General features: G+C 45.4%; 1 protein-coding gene across 1 annotated transcript in view; it reads left to right on the top strand.

The window, feature by feature from the left end:
- CCHR10.PART0H1orf112 (chromosome chr10.part0 C1orf112 homolog) overlaps positions 1–17,895 on the top strand; it is a 2,885,111-nt gene that overhangs the window by 862,747 nt on the left and 2,004,469 nt on the right. The window contains exon 12 of the mRNA XM_044086752.1: positions 16,520–16,668. Within this exon, the coding sequence (XP_043942687.1) occupies positions 16,520–16,668 (149 nt within the window). The remainder of the gene's footprint in view (positions 1–16,519; positions 16,669–17,895) is intronic.

The following is a 17,895-nucleotide window of genomic DNA, read 5'->3' as shown; positions in this document are numbered from 1 at the left end:
TCCTTTATAAAGTGTGCATCAGTGGAAACATTTGTTAGGAAGCATGATTTAAACTCCTTTCCTTTTTCAGTTGTTTCAACCTCCAGTTGACTAGATTGGCAGGATATAGACTCAGATCTAACACTGATACTACTTGTATTGAAATCAAACTTTGTTTCTCCATTATGTTCAAAGTTTAACAAGGGTACAAAGTGTCCACTTGCTGCTTTTTCTATTACTTCGTTCATGATTTTTTCCACTAAATCAAATGGATAACTTCGTTTCAAAATAATTTCCTTCAAATTACTACATTCGTTTAGAAAGTATTCATTTAGCGACACCATACGAGCTGCCCCTACAAATTGTCCCTTGAGGACCCTTCCTTTTTGGTGGAATGGATGGCTGCTCATGTAGTGTACAAAAAAATGTTGGATTATGTATCTTTCCGGTATATTTCAGCTGTAAATGGAGTTCAAAGTTGGATTCATCTCTGCTTGCTGCATTACATTTGTATTTGTATTATATTTTTGTCTGCTGCACTACACTTGGTGTGAGCTTTTCTGTGGATTCAGAATTAAATCAAGCTTTTGCTAGCCACCCTTTGGAAACCAACTCTGTATTGTGACATCTGTCCAACTGCAGTTATTTATCTAACTATATCTGTGTAACGTATAATTAGTTTTAAAAGCCTTACTAGTGTGTGTATGGTTACTTTCTTATCTATTTTGACATTATAAAATTTAGTTTAATTGTATTCTGCATGAAACCGTTTATACTGTATAGCTTACAAAGCTTTTTGATTGCACTGCATATACTAGAGCTTTTCTCCGTGGACCTTTTTGCCTAGCTGGACCTTGCTGGTCAGCCAATGTAAAATAAGTAAATACTGACCTTGACAACTATAGCCGAGTGTTCCCCCTCATTCTACTCGTGCACCTAGCAAAGGTACACGAGTTCCTTGTTGTATTCCTGCTCCTCCTCATGCTCTTGTGCCCTGACCAGTCCATACTGACATTTCTTGTCTTCCTGTGCAGCTTCATGCTCCTGCTCCTCCCCATTCTCTTGTGCCCTGACCAGTCCGTGCTGACATTTCCTCTCCTCCTGTGCAGCTTCATGCTCCTGCTCCTCCCCATTCTCTTGTGCCCCGACCAGTCCGTGCTGACATTTCCTCTCCTCTTGGGCAGCTTCATGCTCCTGCTCCTCCCCATTCTCTTGTGCCCTGACCAGTCCATGCTGACATTTCCTCTCCTCCTGTACAGCTTCATGCTCCTGCTCCTCCCCATTCTTGTGCCCTGACCAGTCTGTCCTGACATTTCCTCTCCTCCTGTGCAGCTTCATGCTCCTGCTCCTCTCCATTATCTTGTGCCCTGACCAGTCCGTGCTGACATTTCCTCTCCTCCTGTGTAGCTTCATGCTCCTGCTCCTCCCCATTCTGTTGTGCCCTGACCAGTCTGTGCTGACATTTCCTCTCCTCCTGTGCAGCTTCATGCTCCTGCTCCTCCCCATTCTCTTGTGCCCTGACCAGTCCGTGCTGACATTTCCTCCCCTGTACAGCTTCATGCTCCTGCTCCTCCCCATTCTCTTGTGCCATGACCAGTCCGTGCTGACATTTCCTCTCCTCCTGTGCAGCTTCATGCTCCTGCTCCTCCCCATTCTCTTGTGCCCTGACCAGTCCGTGCTGACATTTCATCTCCTCCTGTACTGCTTCATGCTCCTGCTCCTCCTCATTCTTTTGTGCCCTGACCAGTCCGTGCTGACATTTCCTGTCCTCCTGTGGAGCTAAATGCTCCTGCTCCTCCCCATTCTCTTGTGCCCTGACCAGTCTGTGCTGACATTTCCTGTCTTCCTGTGCAGCTTCATGCTCCTGCTCCTTCCCATTCTCTTGTGCCCTGACCAGTCCATGCTGACATTTCCTCTCCTCCTGTACAGCTTCATGCTCCTGCTCCTCCCCATTCTCTTGTGCCCTGACCAGTCCGTGCTGACATTTCCTCTCCTCCTGTACAGCTTCATGCAGCTCTAATCTCTCTAATTCAGGCCCTCTGAAGTCATACTGGATGGTCCTGCAGTTGCACTTTTCTGCACACTTCAGTTCCACCAAGCTCAGTCAGCTGAGCTTCCAGTGAACACAAGGCAGCTGTTAAATCCTCCTCCTTTAAAACAATATGTAGTAGTTCTTACAATTGTAAGCCAGTTTTTGCCCAATACATCTTGAAATATTCCTTAGACCTCATTTTGCAAGTGTCCTGACTACTGTGATTAAAAAGTAAATAACAGCTGTGCAATATATACTGCTGTGTTTTCCCGTGTGGGTACAAGGGTTATACACACCTTTTGGTGACAAGATTTCTTTGCAGACCATAAAATTATGTTTTAGTCACAGTGCTGCAGACCAGTGTGACAGATAGCAGGTGTTGAGTACAGATCTACACCACTGCGAATCAAATATGTATGCAAGAGGGCAGTTGGCAGTAAGAGCTTATGACACGTCTGTACTACTTACTTTGGTTATGACCAGCACCTGTCATACCCAGGTAAGCTATACGCTAAGCTGCGGAACAGGATTATAATGACGGACTCCCCAGGGTTTCACCCCCCTCAGCCTGAGCCCAGTTCCTTCTAGTACCAGATTCTGATCAGTAACTGAGACTTAACAGGCTGTTTGTAATCCATATTCAGTCCATATTTACCAGGAAGGACTACTGATCTCTCTCATGACAGCATCCATTACCTGTCCTTATGGTATGCTGTCAGCCGTTGCACTGCTAATTTGATACAAAGATCTCTGTTAATGATCACTCTTTTAATAAGGTAATCAACATTATAATATCATAGCTGATGGCTAAACATGATGACCAACCACTCTTTTGCTTTAAAGAAGCAGACAACCACTGTCACACCAGTGCTGTGAGGATGCCTTTCACTAGAAAAGTAAGACAACAGCCACAGTCTTTATCAAATAAGCAGGTGAAAATTGTTTGCTTTTAAAAGATCTAATTTTACTTACAAATCAGTAATGCATTTGCACAAGAAATTAAAATGTAAAATATTTCATGCTGGCATAAAAAACTAGGTATTATTTCCAATTACACTGATGACTGAAGGCTCAAGATGAAAATAATGTCTAACAAATCCAAGATTCTTGATGCAGTATCCTCTGCCAGGATGAAGTCCAACTAATAGTCTCACATAAATAGAATGAAAAGGGCAGCAGTCGCTGTGATGAAGCACAATTTTCATTGGTTAGGTAGATTTTTGTCAACATCAAACAGCAGCCCCAAAGAAGAAAGAAAAAGGACAGCAGTAGCTGTACTGCAGTACAATCCGCTAAGACTGGGATTATACTGAGTAGGATGACTGCCCTGCTTGTGCAAGCAGGGCACCTCTCAGCTTGTTCTGCACCACTTCCACCAGTGATCCTAAATGCTGCCTTTACAAGAATGCTTCTCTAAAATACCCAGATTGAGTGCATATTAAAAGTAGTGAGGATGCTGTCAGAGAAATGAGAAGGAAAGCATTGCAGAGAAACAGAGGAATCAGTTAAACCCTAAGTTTCTGGCCTGGTGCTGCTGTGAGTGCTGGGAAATGCTGAGCAGTTCCAAAGTGTGACGCTGTCTGTGGTTTCTTACAGTGAAAAGGCTGACCCCCTGTTCAGACCTTGCTGTCCACCCCCATCCCCCACTCCTTTCACTCTCCAGAGCCAGTAGTCCACAATGTTTCCTTGCCTGCACTACACTTGCTAGCTGTTATTGGCTTTGAATGTGATTCTACAACTGAAGTCTCCTTTGGCATTTCATTGCTTTAGAAATCTGCTGTCCTAGCCTTTGTCTTTTTGTCTGTCTTCTGCCCCAGCTCTTTTTTTTTATTTATTTTTTTTTTAATCTGCTTGGTTTTCATCTCAGTTATAGACCCGTCAGTGTGTCCCATATCATAAATAACAGATTTGTTCTTTCTTTCATTCTTTTATCTGACAGGGACCCTCTTTGTTGAGCCTAGTTACCTTTCTGATCTCTCACTGTCTCTTTATGACTCTTTCATCCAACAGGTGCGTTTCAGTTTTTTAGACACGTGCATATTTATATAACCTTGTATATTGTTGTGCTAAATTACTTTATTTTGAGATGCACACACATATTTGGTTTGTAGTTGGCAAAGTAGTAGGCTTAAGAGTTAGACTTACCTAGTAACTTGCAGCAGTGGTAACCTTCAGACACTGGGCCCAACTCAGTTTGGCTTTGTCAATGGAAGGTCATGCCTACTAAACCTGGTGGGCGTCTGTGAAAAGGTCACCAAGGCCATGGAAAAGGGAGAAAATGGTGCACACTGCCTACATGGACCTGCCTAAGACGTTTGATACAATACTCCACTCGGGTAGAGTTCACACACTCGCCCTGCCTAACACGTTTGATACAATACTCCACTCTGCTAGAGTTCACACACTCGCCCTGCCTAAGACGTTTGATACAATACTCCACTCGGGTAGAGTTCACACACTCGCCCTGCCTAAGACGTTTGATACAATACTCCACTCGGGTAGAGTTCACACACTCGCCCTGCCTAAGACGTTTGATACAATACTCCACTTGGCTAGAGTTCACACACTCGCCCTGCCCAAGACGTTTGATACAATACTCCACTTGGCTAGAGTTCACACACTCGCCCTGCCTAAGACGTTTGATACAATATTCCACTCTGCTACAGTTCACACACTCGCCCTGCCTAAGACTTTTGATACAATACTCCACTTGGCTAGAGTTCACACACTCGCCCTGCCTAAGACGTTTGATACAATACTCCACTTGGCTAGAGTTCACACACTCGCCCTGCCTAAGACGTTTGATACAATATTCCACTCTGCTACAGTTCACACACTTGCCCTGCCTAAGACGTTTGATACAATACTCCATTTGGCTAGAGTTCACACACTCGCCCTGCCCAAGACGTTTGATACAATACTCCACTCGGCTAGAGTTCACACACTCGCCCTGCCTAAGACGTTTGATACAATACTCCACTCGGCTACAGTTCACACACTCACCCTGCCTAAGACGTTTGATACAATACTCCACTTGGCTAGAGTTCACACACTCGCCCTGCCTAAGACGTTTGATGCAATACTCCACTCGGCTACAGTTCACACACTCACCCTGCCTAAGACATTTGATACAACACTCCACTCGGCTAGAGTTCACACACTCGCCCTGCCTAAGACGTTTGATACAATACTCTACTCTGCTACAGTTCACACACTCGCCCTGCCTAAGACGTTTGATACAATACTCCATTTGGCTAGAGTTCACACACTCGCCCTGCCTAAGACGTTTGATACAGTACTCCACTCGGCTAGAGTTCACACACACGCCCTGTCCAAGACGTTTGATACAATACTCCACTCGGCTAGAGTTCATGCACTCGCCCTGCCTAAGACACTTGATGCAATAATCCTTTGCTAGAGTTCACACACTCGCCCTGCCTAAGACGTTTGATACAACACTCCACTCGGCTAGAGTTCACACACTCGCCCTGCCTAAGACGTTTGATACAACACTCCACTCAGCTAGAGTTCACACACTCGCTGAACTGGGCATGAACCCCTACATAACTTGCTGGATTGCCAGCTGGGTCACAGACAGATTCCAGTAAGTCAGGATTGATGATATTACCTCCACTAGAAGACTGGTCACCAGCAGGGTACCTCAGGGCTCTGTGCTGGGACTGGTCGTTCCCCCCGTGAAACAAACATCTTAGAAGAGGGTCTGACACAAGCAAATGACCAGTGCCAAAATCATGACTAAAGCTTAATGCCAAGTAATGTGTTATAGTGCGTTTGGTGAGAAATTGCCACCCAGGCTAATTACTCCATTGAAAACACACCTCTAAGAGTTTATCTAATAGTCAGCAATCTGGGAACATATGTAGGCAGTAATCTGGCCTTTGACCAACATGTGGCCAAGGTGGTAAGATCATCATTGCATCGTCCAACTTGTAAGGGCATAACATCCAGGTACAAGGAAGACATAGTGCACCTTTATTCTGTCCATATCAGACCCTTCTTTGAACATAATGCCCCCTTGGACGTGTACTTGACTAGACATATGCAACAGTTGTAATGCCCACAAAGGTTCCTTTCCAGGAGAATTCAGAGTATAAACGCATTTTCTTGTACAGATTGCCTTAAAACTGTATCTCTGTATTCTATCTCCTACAGGTTACTGAGAGGCGATTTACAGTGCAATGAAAAAGTATTTGCCCCTTCCTGATTTCTTATTTCTTTGCATGTTTGTCACACTTAAATGTTTCAAATCGTCAAACAAATTTAAATATTAGACAAAGATAACCTAAGTAAACACTAAATGCAGTTTTTAAATGATGATTTTATTTATTAAGGAAAAAAACTATCCAAACATACATGGTCCTATGTGAAAAAGTAATTGCCCCCTAAACCTAATAATTGGTTCTGCCGCCCTTAGCAGCAGCAACTGCAATCAAGCGTTTGGGATAACCAGCAATGACTCTTTAACATCGCTGTTGAGGAATTTTGGCCCACTCTTCTTTGCAAAATTGTTTTAATTTAGCCATATTGGAGGGTTTCCGAGCATGAACTGTCTTTTTAAGGTCATGCCACAGCATCTCAATTGGGTTAAAGTCCGGACTTTGACTAGGCCACTCCAAAAACCTTAATTTTGTTTTTTTTTAAGCCATTCAGAGGTGGACTTGCTGGTGTGTTTTGGATCATTGTCCTGCTGCAGAACCCAAGTGTGCTTCAGCTTCAGGTCACAAACTGTTGGCCGAACATTCTCCTTCAGGATTTTTTGGGAGAGAGCAGAATTCATGGTTCCATCATTTACAGCAAGTCATCCAAGTCCAGAAGCAGCAAAGCAGCCCCAGACGATCACAGTACCACCACCATGTTTGACTGTTGGCATGATGTTCTTTTTCTGCAATGCTATGTTACTTTTACACCAGATGTAATGGGACGCGCACCTCCCAAAAAGTTCAACCTTTGTTTCGTCAGTCTACAGAATATTTTCCCAAAAGCCTTTGGGATTATCAAGATGTTTTTTGGCAAAAGTGAGATGAGCCTTTGTCCTTTTTGCTCTGCAGTGGTTTTCACATTGGAACTCTGTCATGCATGCCATTTTTGCCCAGTCTCTTTCTTATGGTTGAGTCATGAACACTGACCTTAACTGAGGTAAGTGAGGCCTGCAGTTCTCTAGATGTGGTTCTGGGTTCTTTTGTGACCTCTTGGATGAGTCGTTGCTACGCTCTTGGGGTAAGTTTTATAGGATGACCACTCCTGGGAAGGTTCACCACTGTTCCATGTTTTCTCCATTTGTGGATAATGGATGTCACCATGGTTCATTTGAGTCCCAAAGCTTTAGAAATGGCTTTGTAACCTTTTCCAGACTGATGTATGTCAATTAATTTGTTTCTCGTCTGTTCCAGAATTTCTTTAGATCGTGGCATGATGTCTTCCTTTTTGGGGTCTTTTGGCCTACTTCACTTTGTCTGACAGGTTCTATTTAAGAGATCTCTTGATTCAACAGGTCTGGCAGTATTCAGGCCTGGGTGTGGCTAGTGAAATTGAACTCTGCTTTCCCAAAAATGTGATTAACCACAGTTACTTCATGATTTAACAAGGGAGGAAATTACTTTTTCACATAGGACCATGTAGGTTTGGATAGTATTTTTCCTTAATAAATAAAATCATCATTTAAAAACTGCATTTTGTGTTTACTTGGGTTATCTTTGTCTAATATTTAAGTTTCTTTGATGATCTGAAACATTGTGTGGCAAACATGCAAAGAAATAAGAAATCAGGAAGAGGGCAAATATTTTTTCATTGCACTGTATATCTGGCAACCTCAGATCCAGCTCTGATGGATCATTTGCATATCCGCAAAACAAACAGCATCAGAACCACTAGAGCCAAGGATTTAAATTTTGCTTGTGACGCAATAGCGATATATTAACTAGACAGATGTTATGTGATCCTATCTCGCCTACATTCAATACTGATGGGCTCGGAACCGATCCCTCGGCTCCGACTCGGCACACTATGCTATAGAGCGAGGCCTCTTATTGGCTGAGCTAATTCTTATCCCAGGATGCACAACCACTAATCCCCCAGATCTCGTTTGCCGCTTACAAGCTAGGACGTGGTCTCAAACTTGGCTGGGCTAAGTACTGTTTTATTCAGACTTTTCCTGTCAGGAATTTGCTTATTTTGAACCCAAAAGCTGTTTTAACAGCTATTGTTGTGGTACGAGTGTGTTTAAGTAAATCTGTTGAGGAATTTGTGTTTTTTCGTTAAGGGAAGGTTTCCCGTTTAAGTTAGAGGGGCCTTCCCCTATTTTCTATTACTATCTAGCGTTTTATTTTGTGTGTCAAGTACCTGCTTAAGTTAGAGGGTCTTGACCCTCTTTTTTTCTGTGTTTGTGCTACTAGTACTGAATTGTTTGGTCTAGAAAAAAAAAAAAAATTTATATTAAAACTTAAAACTTGCTAGTTTTTTCTGTATTATTATTAATCTTAGAGGTTTGTCAGCATGTCTAAAGAGCATAGACCCTCTGGGTTTAAAAAGTGCGCGAGGTGTGGTTATAAAATGTCCATAACGGACGACCACTCCTCGTGCGTTTATTGTTTAGGCGCCAAGCACCTACAAGAGTCCTGTAGCGTGTGTCACGCCTTTTCATCGAGAGTCCTCCAGGAGAGGAAGAACAAATTAATTCTAAAAGGGTTGATTAAGCCATCCTTCGAGGAGGCTTTATCTTCCTCTTCCTCTCCTACGAAAAAGAAAAAAGCATCGGCTCCGACCAGTCTGTCGGAACCGACTGCCAAAAAATCTAGGCAGGCTTCTCCATCGGCTCCACGGACTTCAGAGCCGAGGGCGGAACGGTCTGCCTCGATGCCTCCAGTCTCGACCCCTCTGGTTTCGGAGCCGAGGACAGGGGCATCGAGAGGCGGGTCACCTTCATCGGCTCCACTGATATTGGAGCCGATAAGGGTTGCCGGCTCAGACTCTAACCCCTTCGGCGCCGAAGTCCTCATCGGCACCGAGGGAAACTGTTTTGAGATCTCCCTCGGAACCGATAGTAATCGAATCCATTCGGAGCCGGTCCCCTAGTCCTATGGAGCCGATGGAGAAATCGGTTCGGACCCGATCGGTGTCATCTAGATCCTCCAAGATGTCTGATTCGGACATCGACAGGGTGCTCCTAAGACTCTTCCAGTCTCCGGTGTTTCAAAAGTTAGTTTCGGCTCCAGCCCATTCGGCTTCGGAGCCGATGGTCCACCCTGCTACTATGGTTCCTCCTCCAACAGCCTCGGCACCGTTGGAGCCGGTGCTGGTGGAAGCGATGGAGGTTTTAGGGTCGGGCCCGACTTACTCCAACTCCGGCTCTTGAGTCGGAGTTCGCACGCGGACTTCTTCTGTCGGCCCCGGGGGGGACGCTTCGGGACTGATGTTTTCGGTCCCAAGCCTTCCTCTCGGTGCGTCGGCTGCGGGAGTGCCGTCTACTGTCATGGCCACGGAGGTGGGACCTTCCCAGGATTCTGGTGGTCCCGCCTTCAGGGCTATGAGGAGTGCGTTAGCCAAATCATCTTTGGCTACCTCCACGGTCTCCCCAGCTCCTTCCCTGCATACCGAGACTGGGTCTTTGGCAGTCCCCCTGTCCTTAGACAGCGGAGCCCCGGGGCCTGAGGTTACCCCCACTGGGGTTTCCCCCCCTCCTGGAGGTCCTTCTGAAGCTTCTTTGGAGGATCCCCCCAGGAAAAGATCGTGCAAGAGGAAGCACGTTGACTCCCCTGATGAGTCTCTTACATCAGACACTGATCTCGATGATGCAGAGGGGTCCCCTAAGTCGTCCTCAGATGATGTCTCCTTTGCAGACATCCTGGAAGCCCTTAAACAACGAGGCGGCTGGCAATCCAAACCCCCTTCTGCTGATGAGTCGGTGTTCCTTAAGGCCTTCGGGGCTCAGCCCTCCGCCTCCTGGGTGTCTCCGCCCTTCGACGAGCTCTTGGACTTGATCTGTCGAAGGGCGTGGGAACACCCAGACTCTGTGGAACCAGTGCCTGCTCGTCCAAATAAGTTCCTGTCAGCACCCCCGGAAAAAGAGTTCCTGACTAAAGGTGTGGCTGTAGATGCTTTGGTGGTGGCATCTGCTACCCAGCAAGATGTAGCAGAGGCTTCGACGTCCGTCCATCCTCCTAATAAGGAGTCTAGGAGCATGGATCGGTACGGTAAGCGCACCCTAAGTTCAGCGGCCGGGGACTTGAGGCCCATTTTGGATCTCAGCATTCTAAACCGTTCAGTCAAAAAGTCCAAGTTCTGAATGGTCACCCTACAAACCATTCTCCATTAGAACTATCTCACGCACTTTACCAGATTTCAGAGGGATCTGATTAAAGAACTTTCCGATACCCTCTTGGGTAACCTGTCTGAGGAGCTGGCCCAGACGGTTGGCTCTCAGCTGGCTACACTGTCGTCCATTTCAAACTCGTCCATGAGGCTCATTTCTTATGCGGCCGAAGGGGCGAGTAGAGGCGGTACAGGCATTGCTCTACGGAGACAAGCCTGGCTCTGCCTGTGTCATTTTGGAGGCCTTTAAGTCTTCTTTGCCGACGCCTTTGATGGGTCCTCCTTGTTTGGACCCAAGGTAAAGGACACACTGACCGCTGCGAGCAAGAAGGTAAGACTTTGACTGCCAGGGGCACGATTTTCCACTCCCTTTCGGCCTTACCCCAAGGCTAAAAGAGGAGGGAAAATGTGGTTCCGTAGATCTCAGAAGTCTTACCCCTCACAGCAGGTCGATCCCCCTTCCAGAGGCAGGGGAGGGGGAAATTCTTCTGGAAGACGCCGTCCCAGAGGCGGCAGAGGCCCTCGCAACACTGGAGACCACAAGTCCTTTCGTGGCTCTTCAGCCTTTCACAGTCCCTGAGGGATTGCCCGACTGTGCAGCTCCGGAGCCAGTCGGGGGTCGCTCGAGGCACCTAAAAGCCTGGGAAGGTATCACTCAGGACCGATGGGTGCTTCGAATTATCGCCGGAGGTTACGCCATCCCTTTCTCTCACTCTCCACTTCAGTCCAAAAAAATCCCGGACCCGCCACCCAGTCAACGGGAAACTGCAGCCTCAGAAGTTTCAAAGCTGCTGCAAAAGGGAGTCATCCAATCGGTCCCCGCAGACCAGATCGGATTAGGGACTTACTCAAGGTTCTTTTTGGTGCCAAAAAAGACCGGGGACTTGAGGCCCATTTTGGATCTCAGCATTCTAAACCGTTCAGTCAAAAAGTCCAAGTTCTGAATGGTCACCCTACAAACCATTCTCCCATTGCTGGAGAAAGGTGTTTGGATGTGCTCCATAGATCTCAAGGACGCTTATTACCATATCATGGTACATCAAGCGTCCAGGAGACATATGCGCTTCAGCCTAGGAGGCAGTCATTTTCAGTTCCGTGCGCTGCCCTTTGGTCTCACCACAGCCCCCAGGGTGTTCACCAAATGTTTGGCGGTAGTGACTGCTCACCTGAGAAGTCTAGGATTCCAGGTGTTTCCGTATCTAGACGACTGACTCCTAACTGCCACCTCCAAGCATCTACTATTGCGGAGCCTACAAGCCACGATATCAGTGGGCAATTCCCTTGGAATCACCTTCAATTGGCCAAAGTCTGTGTTGCTGCCATCTCAACGCATAAGATTCATCGGAGTAGAGATAGACTCAAACCGAATGCGGGTCTATCTTCCTACAGACAGGATACAAACCATACAGGCTCAAGTTCGAGCCTTACTTCCCAGATCCAAAGCCCCAGCCAGAATGGTACTGCAGCTATTGGGATCCATGTCCGCCACGGTTCTTCTAGTTCCCCTAGCAAGATTGCACATGAGAATTCTCCAGTGGCTTCTTTCAGCAACTTCCTCTCAGTCACCTCATATGGATCACGGAAACCTGCAAACGGGACCTTCGCTGGTGGCTGGTGCCCTCCAATCTGGATCACCTCCAATCTGGATCAGGGACGACCCTTTGTTCCACCTCCTCCTGCGGCCACTTTGACCACGGACGCCTCCCAGATGGGGTGGGGGGGGCATTCCCTGGGCAGGTCAGTCCAAGGCAAATGGCACCCAGAAGAGACCCTACTTCATATCAACATCCTAGAAATGAGGGCGGTGCTTCTGTCCCTTCAAGCCCTTCACGATTACCTCCCTCAGGGCGTAATTGTCGTTCACGCAGACATGTCAGTGGTCTGGTACCCGAACAAACAGGGAGGGACCAGATCCTATCCTCTTTGCAGAGAGGCCATGAGAGTTTGGGAATGGGCAGTATCGACCAAACGCTTTCTAGTGGCTACTCATATCCCGGGCAAGTCCAATGTGATAGCCGACAGACTGAGCAGAACCATCCTCTCTCCTCACGAATGGTCTCTGAACATTACAGTTGCAAATCAGATTTTCAGCAAATGGGGAGTTCCGTGTTGCGACCTCTTCGCGACTCCACTGAATGCGAAGTGCAAAAAGTTCTTCTCCCTCACCCCGGCTCCGAGGAAGAGCCCCATGGACGCACTAGCCCGTCCGTGGCCCACCGGCTTGCTTTATGCCTTCCCCCCAGTTCCTCTCCTACCCAGGGTGATCCAAAAGGCATCTCTCTTGGGGAGAAAAATGATCTTAGTTGCTCCTTACTGGCCTCGTCAAGTATGGTTCCCCTTTCTTCGGAAATATGCTCTGGAAGGTCCATGGTTCCTGGATCAGATCCCAGACCTATTGGTTCATCAGTCGGGACTATTCCACCAGTCCCTACACACCTTAAAATTGACGGCTTGGCTCCTCCTCTTCCGACTATAGTCAGGAGTCATTCATTGGATCCAGAAGTTGTACACATCTTATCTTCGGCCCACAAGTCTGCTACAAAGAAATTGTATTCTAGCAAATGGAAAAGATTTGCTATTTGGGCTCAACTCCGGGGCCTGGATCCCATCACTATTTCCGTATCAGAAGTACTGAAATTTCTAACTTCTCTTTTCAACCAAGGCTCTTCAGTCTCTACCATCAAGGTTCAATTGGCAGCTATTTCCAATTTTCACGAATCTATAAACCCACCTTTAATGAGCAACAGATTGTGTAAGACCTTCTTGAAAGGTGCTGCGCTTTTAAGACCTCCGATTTCTCATCCTGCTCCTCCATGAGATCTCGATGTGGTGTTACGCGCCTTAACTTCCTTCCCCTTCGAACCGGCAGCGACATGTGTTTTAAAATTTCTATCGTGGAAGACTGCCTTTCTGGTGGCGATTACTTCTGCCAGAAGGGTTTCAGAGCTTCAAGCTTTGTCTGTAAAACCTCCGTACTTGGTTTTTCACAAAGACAGAGCATCTCTCAGGCCAAATCCTTCCTTTGTCCCTAAAGTTTGTTCCAGTTTCTGCCTACAACAATCATTAGAACTTCCAGTCTTCTTTCCGAAGTATTCTAACAAAGCGGAATTCATATTCCACACATTAGATGTCCGCAGGCAGTTACGTTTTTATTTAGATAGGACCAAACAAACAAGGAAAACAGATCAGTTGTTTGTATCCTTTGCGGACAATAAATTGGGCAAAGCCGTCACAAAGGTCACTATTGCCAAATGGATCAGGGACTGTATTACTCAAGCTTATTCTAACAAAGAGCTTATCACCTCTGTCAAAGCGCATTCTACAAGGGCTATGGCTACTTCGGTAGCATTTCATTCTAAGCTTGCCATTAGTGACATTTGTGCTGCGGCTACATGGTCTTCCCCGCACACTTTCATTTCCCACTACAAATTGGATGTGGCATCTAGAGGACGAGCTTCATTTGGTTCCACAGTGCTCAGGAGTGTTTTCCAATGAGCCACCCAGGATTTAGGTGCTAGGGACGCTGTCCCATCAGTATTGAATGTAGGCGAGATAGGATCACATAACATCTTTTAGTTATGTACTTACCATAACTTTAGATGTTTGGGATCCATCTCGCCACATTCTAATAACCCACCCTCCTTCCCCCTTCCTTGGAGATCAGAGGATATCAGAAGGTCCGAATCCTGTTGTTTCATCTTGAAACATCTAACAATGTTATATAAACAAGTTGTGCATGTGTGCATGAATGCGGACAAACAAGATCTGGGGGATTAGTGGTGGTGCATCCTGGGATAAGAATTAGCTCAGCCAATAAGAGGCCTCGCTCTATAGCATAGCGTGCCGAGTCGGAGCCGAGGGATCGGCTCCAAGCCCATCAGTATTGAATGTAGGCGAGATGGATCCCAAACATCTAAAGTTATGGTAAGTACATAACTAAAAGATATCTACCTCAGGAGATCTCCATGCTCTGTAACAAGCTATTCATCCATGTGAAGCCAGAGTCTTCCCTAGCCCTATTTAAATTTAACCTTGAACACTGGATAGGAAATCCTAAATTCACCCGGGGTCTGAATGCCATGTCACTGACAGAGACAAACAGTAATGCCCAAACTAACATCCGCCCCATAACCTCTAGAAACTTCCTAAAATACCCCCTGCTAGTAAACACCCATGATACACAGGGGCACATTTGGGTTGGATTGCACAACTAGGCTTTCAAAGGATGCGGTGGTTGTTAGACTAGTATATACATATGAGCCTATAACATATTCTCAAAAATAAAGTTTTAGGGAAAATGCTGAACTGATGGAGAAAGGATATCCCAGTGGAAGTCCTACAACATGCTTAGGATTCAGTCAGATCAGCTGCTGTGGTTAGAATGGACCTGTTATTTGTAGCAATTTCCAACACTTGCTGCTTGTAAAACAGTTTACAGCTCTTTGACAAATCATTTTTCTGTACTGCTCAGTCAAGTGTGATACTAGAATTAATGTCAGGAACAATGGACTACCTAGGGATGTGAGACAGTGCACCGACTCACCTGCAAAACATTTAGTTTAAATTCCGCTGTTTTTGGCCAGAAATGTAGGCTTCATTGACACTGAATTGTACTAATTTTTATTAATCCATTGGAACCATTTTAGAGCTGTAAGGTGATAGTTTTATTTGGGGATGTCAGCATTCTGCCACTGGGTATAGAGTGATGGGGTTGTGCTGTATTTTGCTGGTGAATTTGTTGCTAGGTGATATATCACAAAAAAAAAAAATACACTTGCAGTTTCTGTGGTGCTGGACTGGAAATGAGGCACGTGTAATAACTCTTATATCGTCAGAGAAAGGTGAACTGGTGGTTGAACTGATGCAGGAGGAAGAAAAGGCAACAGTCTTTGCATCTTTAGGCTTTTCCCGGTTAGGGCTCACCACAGCGAAACTCGGGTAACAGTAACAAATATATCAGAGTAAAACTGCACTGATGCTTCCTGTGTTGGTGCCAGAGGAGGGCTATGGCAATGACTGGGACAGCATTAGAGAAAGGTGCACTATTTGTTGTACTGGTGCTGGATGTTAGAGGCAGTAATTCGTGTGGCCCCATAAAAAAGATACACTGGTTGTTATAATGGTGTTGGATGTTAGAGGCAATAACTGTTGTGGCCCCATAAAAAGATATACTTGTTGCACTGATGTTGGATTTTTGAAGCAGTAACTTGTGTGGCCCCATAAAAGGATGCACTGGTTGTACTGATGTTGAATGTTGGAAGCAATAACTTGTGGGGCCCCATAAAAACATGCACTGGTTGTTGTGCTGATGCTGGCTGATAGAGGTAGTAACTGGTGTGGCCCCGAGAAAGATTCACTGGTTATTATGCTGATGCTGTGAGGGGAATGATGCAGTAAATGGTGTGACATTAGAAAAGGGTGCACTGGTTGTACTGGTACTTGAACATTGAGGCAGTAAATGATATAGCACCAGAGAATTATGTAGATTTATTGGAGAATATGTAGTTAGTTGGCAGTGGTGCAGCAATTACCGTTGTTGCCTCACAGCAAGAGGTTCTTCGGTCCAGTTCTCGGATGGAGTGCTTTCTGTGCAGAGTCTGCAAATCCCTCCTGCGGTCAAGTAAACTTTAAAGACATGCAGGTAAGCATGCATTTGCCTTTTGTGAAAGTTGGGCGCTGGGCTGGCAACTTGACACTGTAAAAATCCACTGTCAATCAGTAACGGACCAGTGATCCGATGTGGCAACTCCTAACCAGGAAAAGCCGAAATATTGTAGTTAGTTTGCACAATACAAGGGTGCAGTGTATTAGTGATTACAAGATGCCAGGGAAAGAGGGTATGTAACAGTGACACAAAACCTAAGAGTTTTACTGTGACAATGAGAGACATGCCAGTAGCTTGTATGAGACCAAGAAGGTTGTGCCATTAACTTGTAGGGAGGGTGCCAGGATGGTAGGATAGGTACACGCTGAATGTCAAAATGTAGCCAAAAAGCTATTTGGTTGAAAAAGAAGCCTCTAGAAGGTCAGTGTAGTTGGTACTTTCCTATTTTAGTTTTTTTTTGTCGTCCCTGAAAATGGGATTGTGAGCGGTTTTATAAACTTACCTGGTTACTGTGAAACTGTGATGAGAGTGAGAGTTTTATTTTTTATCACTTAGCTGTTCTTCTGTGATTTCAGCAAAGTTTCACCAGGGGCATACTCCTCGTCTGTGCCTGAAACTCTCAGGGAGGAACTCGCTCGCTCTCTCCTTGTACCGATGGACCCTCTCATTGTTCAGCTGCTGTCCTACAGACCCTTTGTGGAAGTGGTTTTAGAAAGAAATCAAGGTACAGTACAGCTACTAGTAATGACTTGTTTAAGTGATTTGTTTCTGTTGATCGCAATTTGTTATAATATTCTGGGGTGGTGGTCATCATAATTACTTAATCTGCTTTGTGTTGGCTTAATTTAAAGAACATCTGACACAACAGACATTATGATTACAATAAAATAAAGAAAAATGATGGAAGGTTCACCAGGCAGAAAAATAACCATATGAAAAAAAAACTAAAATTTCAGCTAGAAAGCATTCCTTTCAAATGCAGTAAGTGAAGAACAGAGATTGAATGGAGTTAGATACAACAGGCAATAAATTTACTTTTCAACAGATGAAATACAGATAAAAACAAAAACAGGTAAAATATGCAATAAAAATCAAGCAGGCAGCTCCAGTCAAGATATCAATGTAATCCTTTCAGAGCAAACATTTTAAACTTTAATACAGTACTTGTGTGTCCAAACAGATTTAAGGGTCACATCCTAGTCTGTTAGAACTAGCCACCCTGCTTTGAAGTACCAACTTGTAAGCCGTCAGTATTCAAGATGTGGCTATACAATGCAGTTCTAGAATGTATGCATCCAATGTTGTCATTGCATTCTTACTCTTGCATTAACCCTACAAATAGCTCCTGCCACCAACAGGGTTCACTAGGTAGGTATGGAACAGAAGTAGATTCCTAGGTCTTCTTCCATATCACTCATGCACACACTATGCACGTACCTCCAGATAGTTTAGAGGTGCAAGTCCTAATAAAACATGTTTGGGTTTGTCGGGAGAAACCAGAGTAGATCCATGCAAACACAAGGAGGACATGCAGACTCCACACAGAAGTCACCCTAGATGTGAACCGAACTGGAAAACCTCTTACTGTGAGATAACAGTGCTACTCACTGTGCTACCATTTCTTGTCCCTTAAAGCGAACTGGAAAAGCTCTTACTGTGAGATAGCAGTGCTACTCACTGTGCTGCCATTTCATGTCCCTTAAACCAAACTGGAAACCCTCTTACTGTGAGATAGCAGTGCTGCTCACAGTGCTGCCATTTCATGTCCCTTAAACCAAACTGGAAACCCTCTTACTGTGAGATAGCAGTGCTACTCACTGTGCTGCCATGTCATGTCCCTTAAACCGAACTGGAGAACCTCTTACTGTGAGATAGCATTGCTACTCATTGTGCTGCCATCACATGTCCCTTAAACCGAACTGGAAACCCTCTTACTGTGAGATAGCAGTGC

Source organism: Protopterus annectens, chromosome 10.part0 (assembly GCF_019279795.1).
Source record: "Protopterus annectens isolate FY-2018-M chromosome 10.part0, PAN1.0, whole genome shotgun sequence".
Classification (NCBI taxonomy): domain Eukaryota; kingdom Metazoa; phylum Chordata; order Ceratodontiformes; family Protopteridae; genus Protopterus; species Protopterus annectens.
This window is presented reverse-complemented; position numbering and strand designations above follow the sequence as displayed.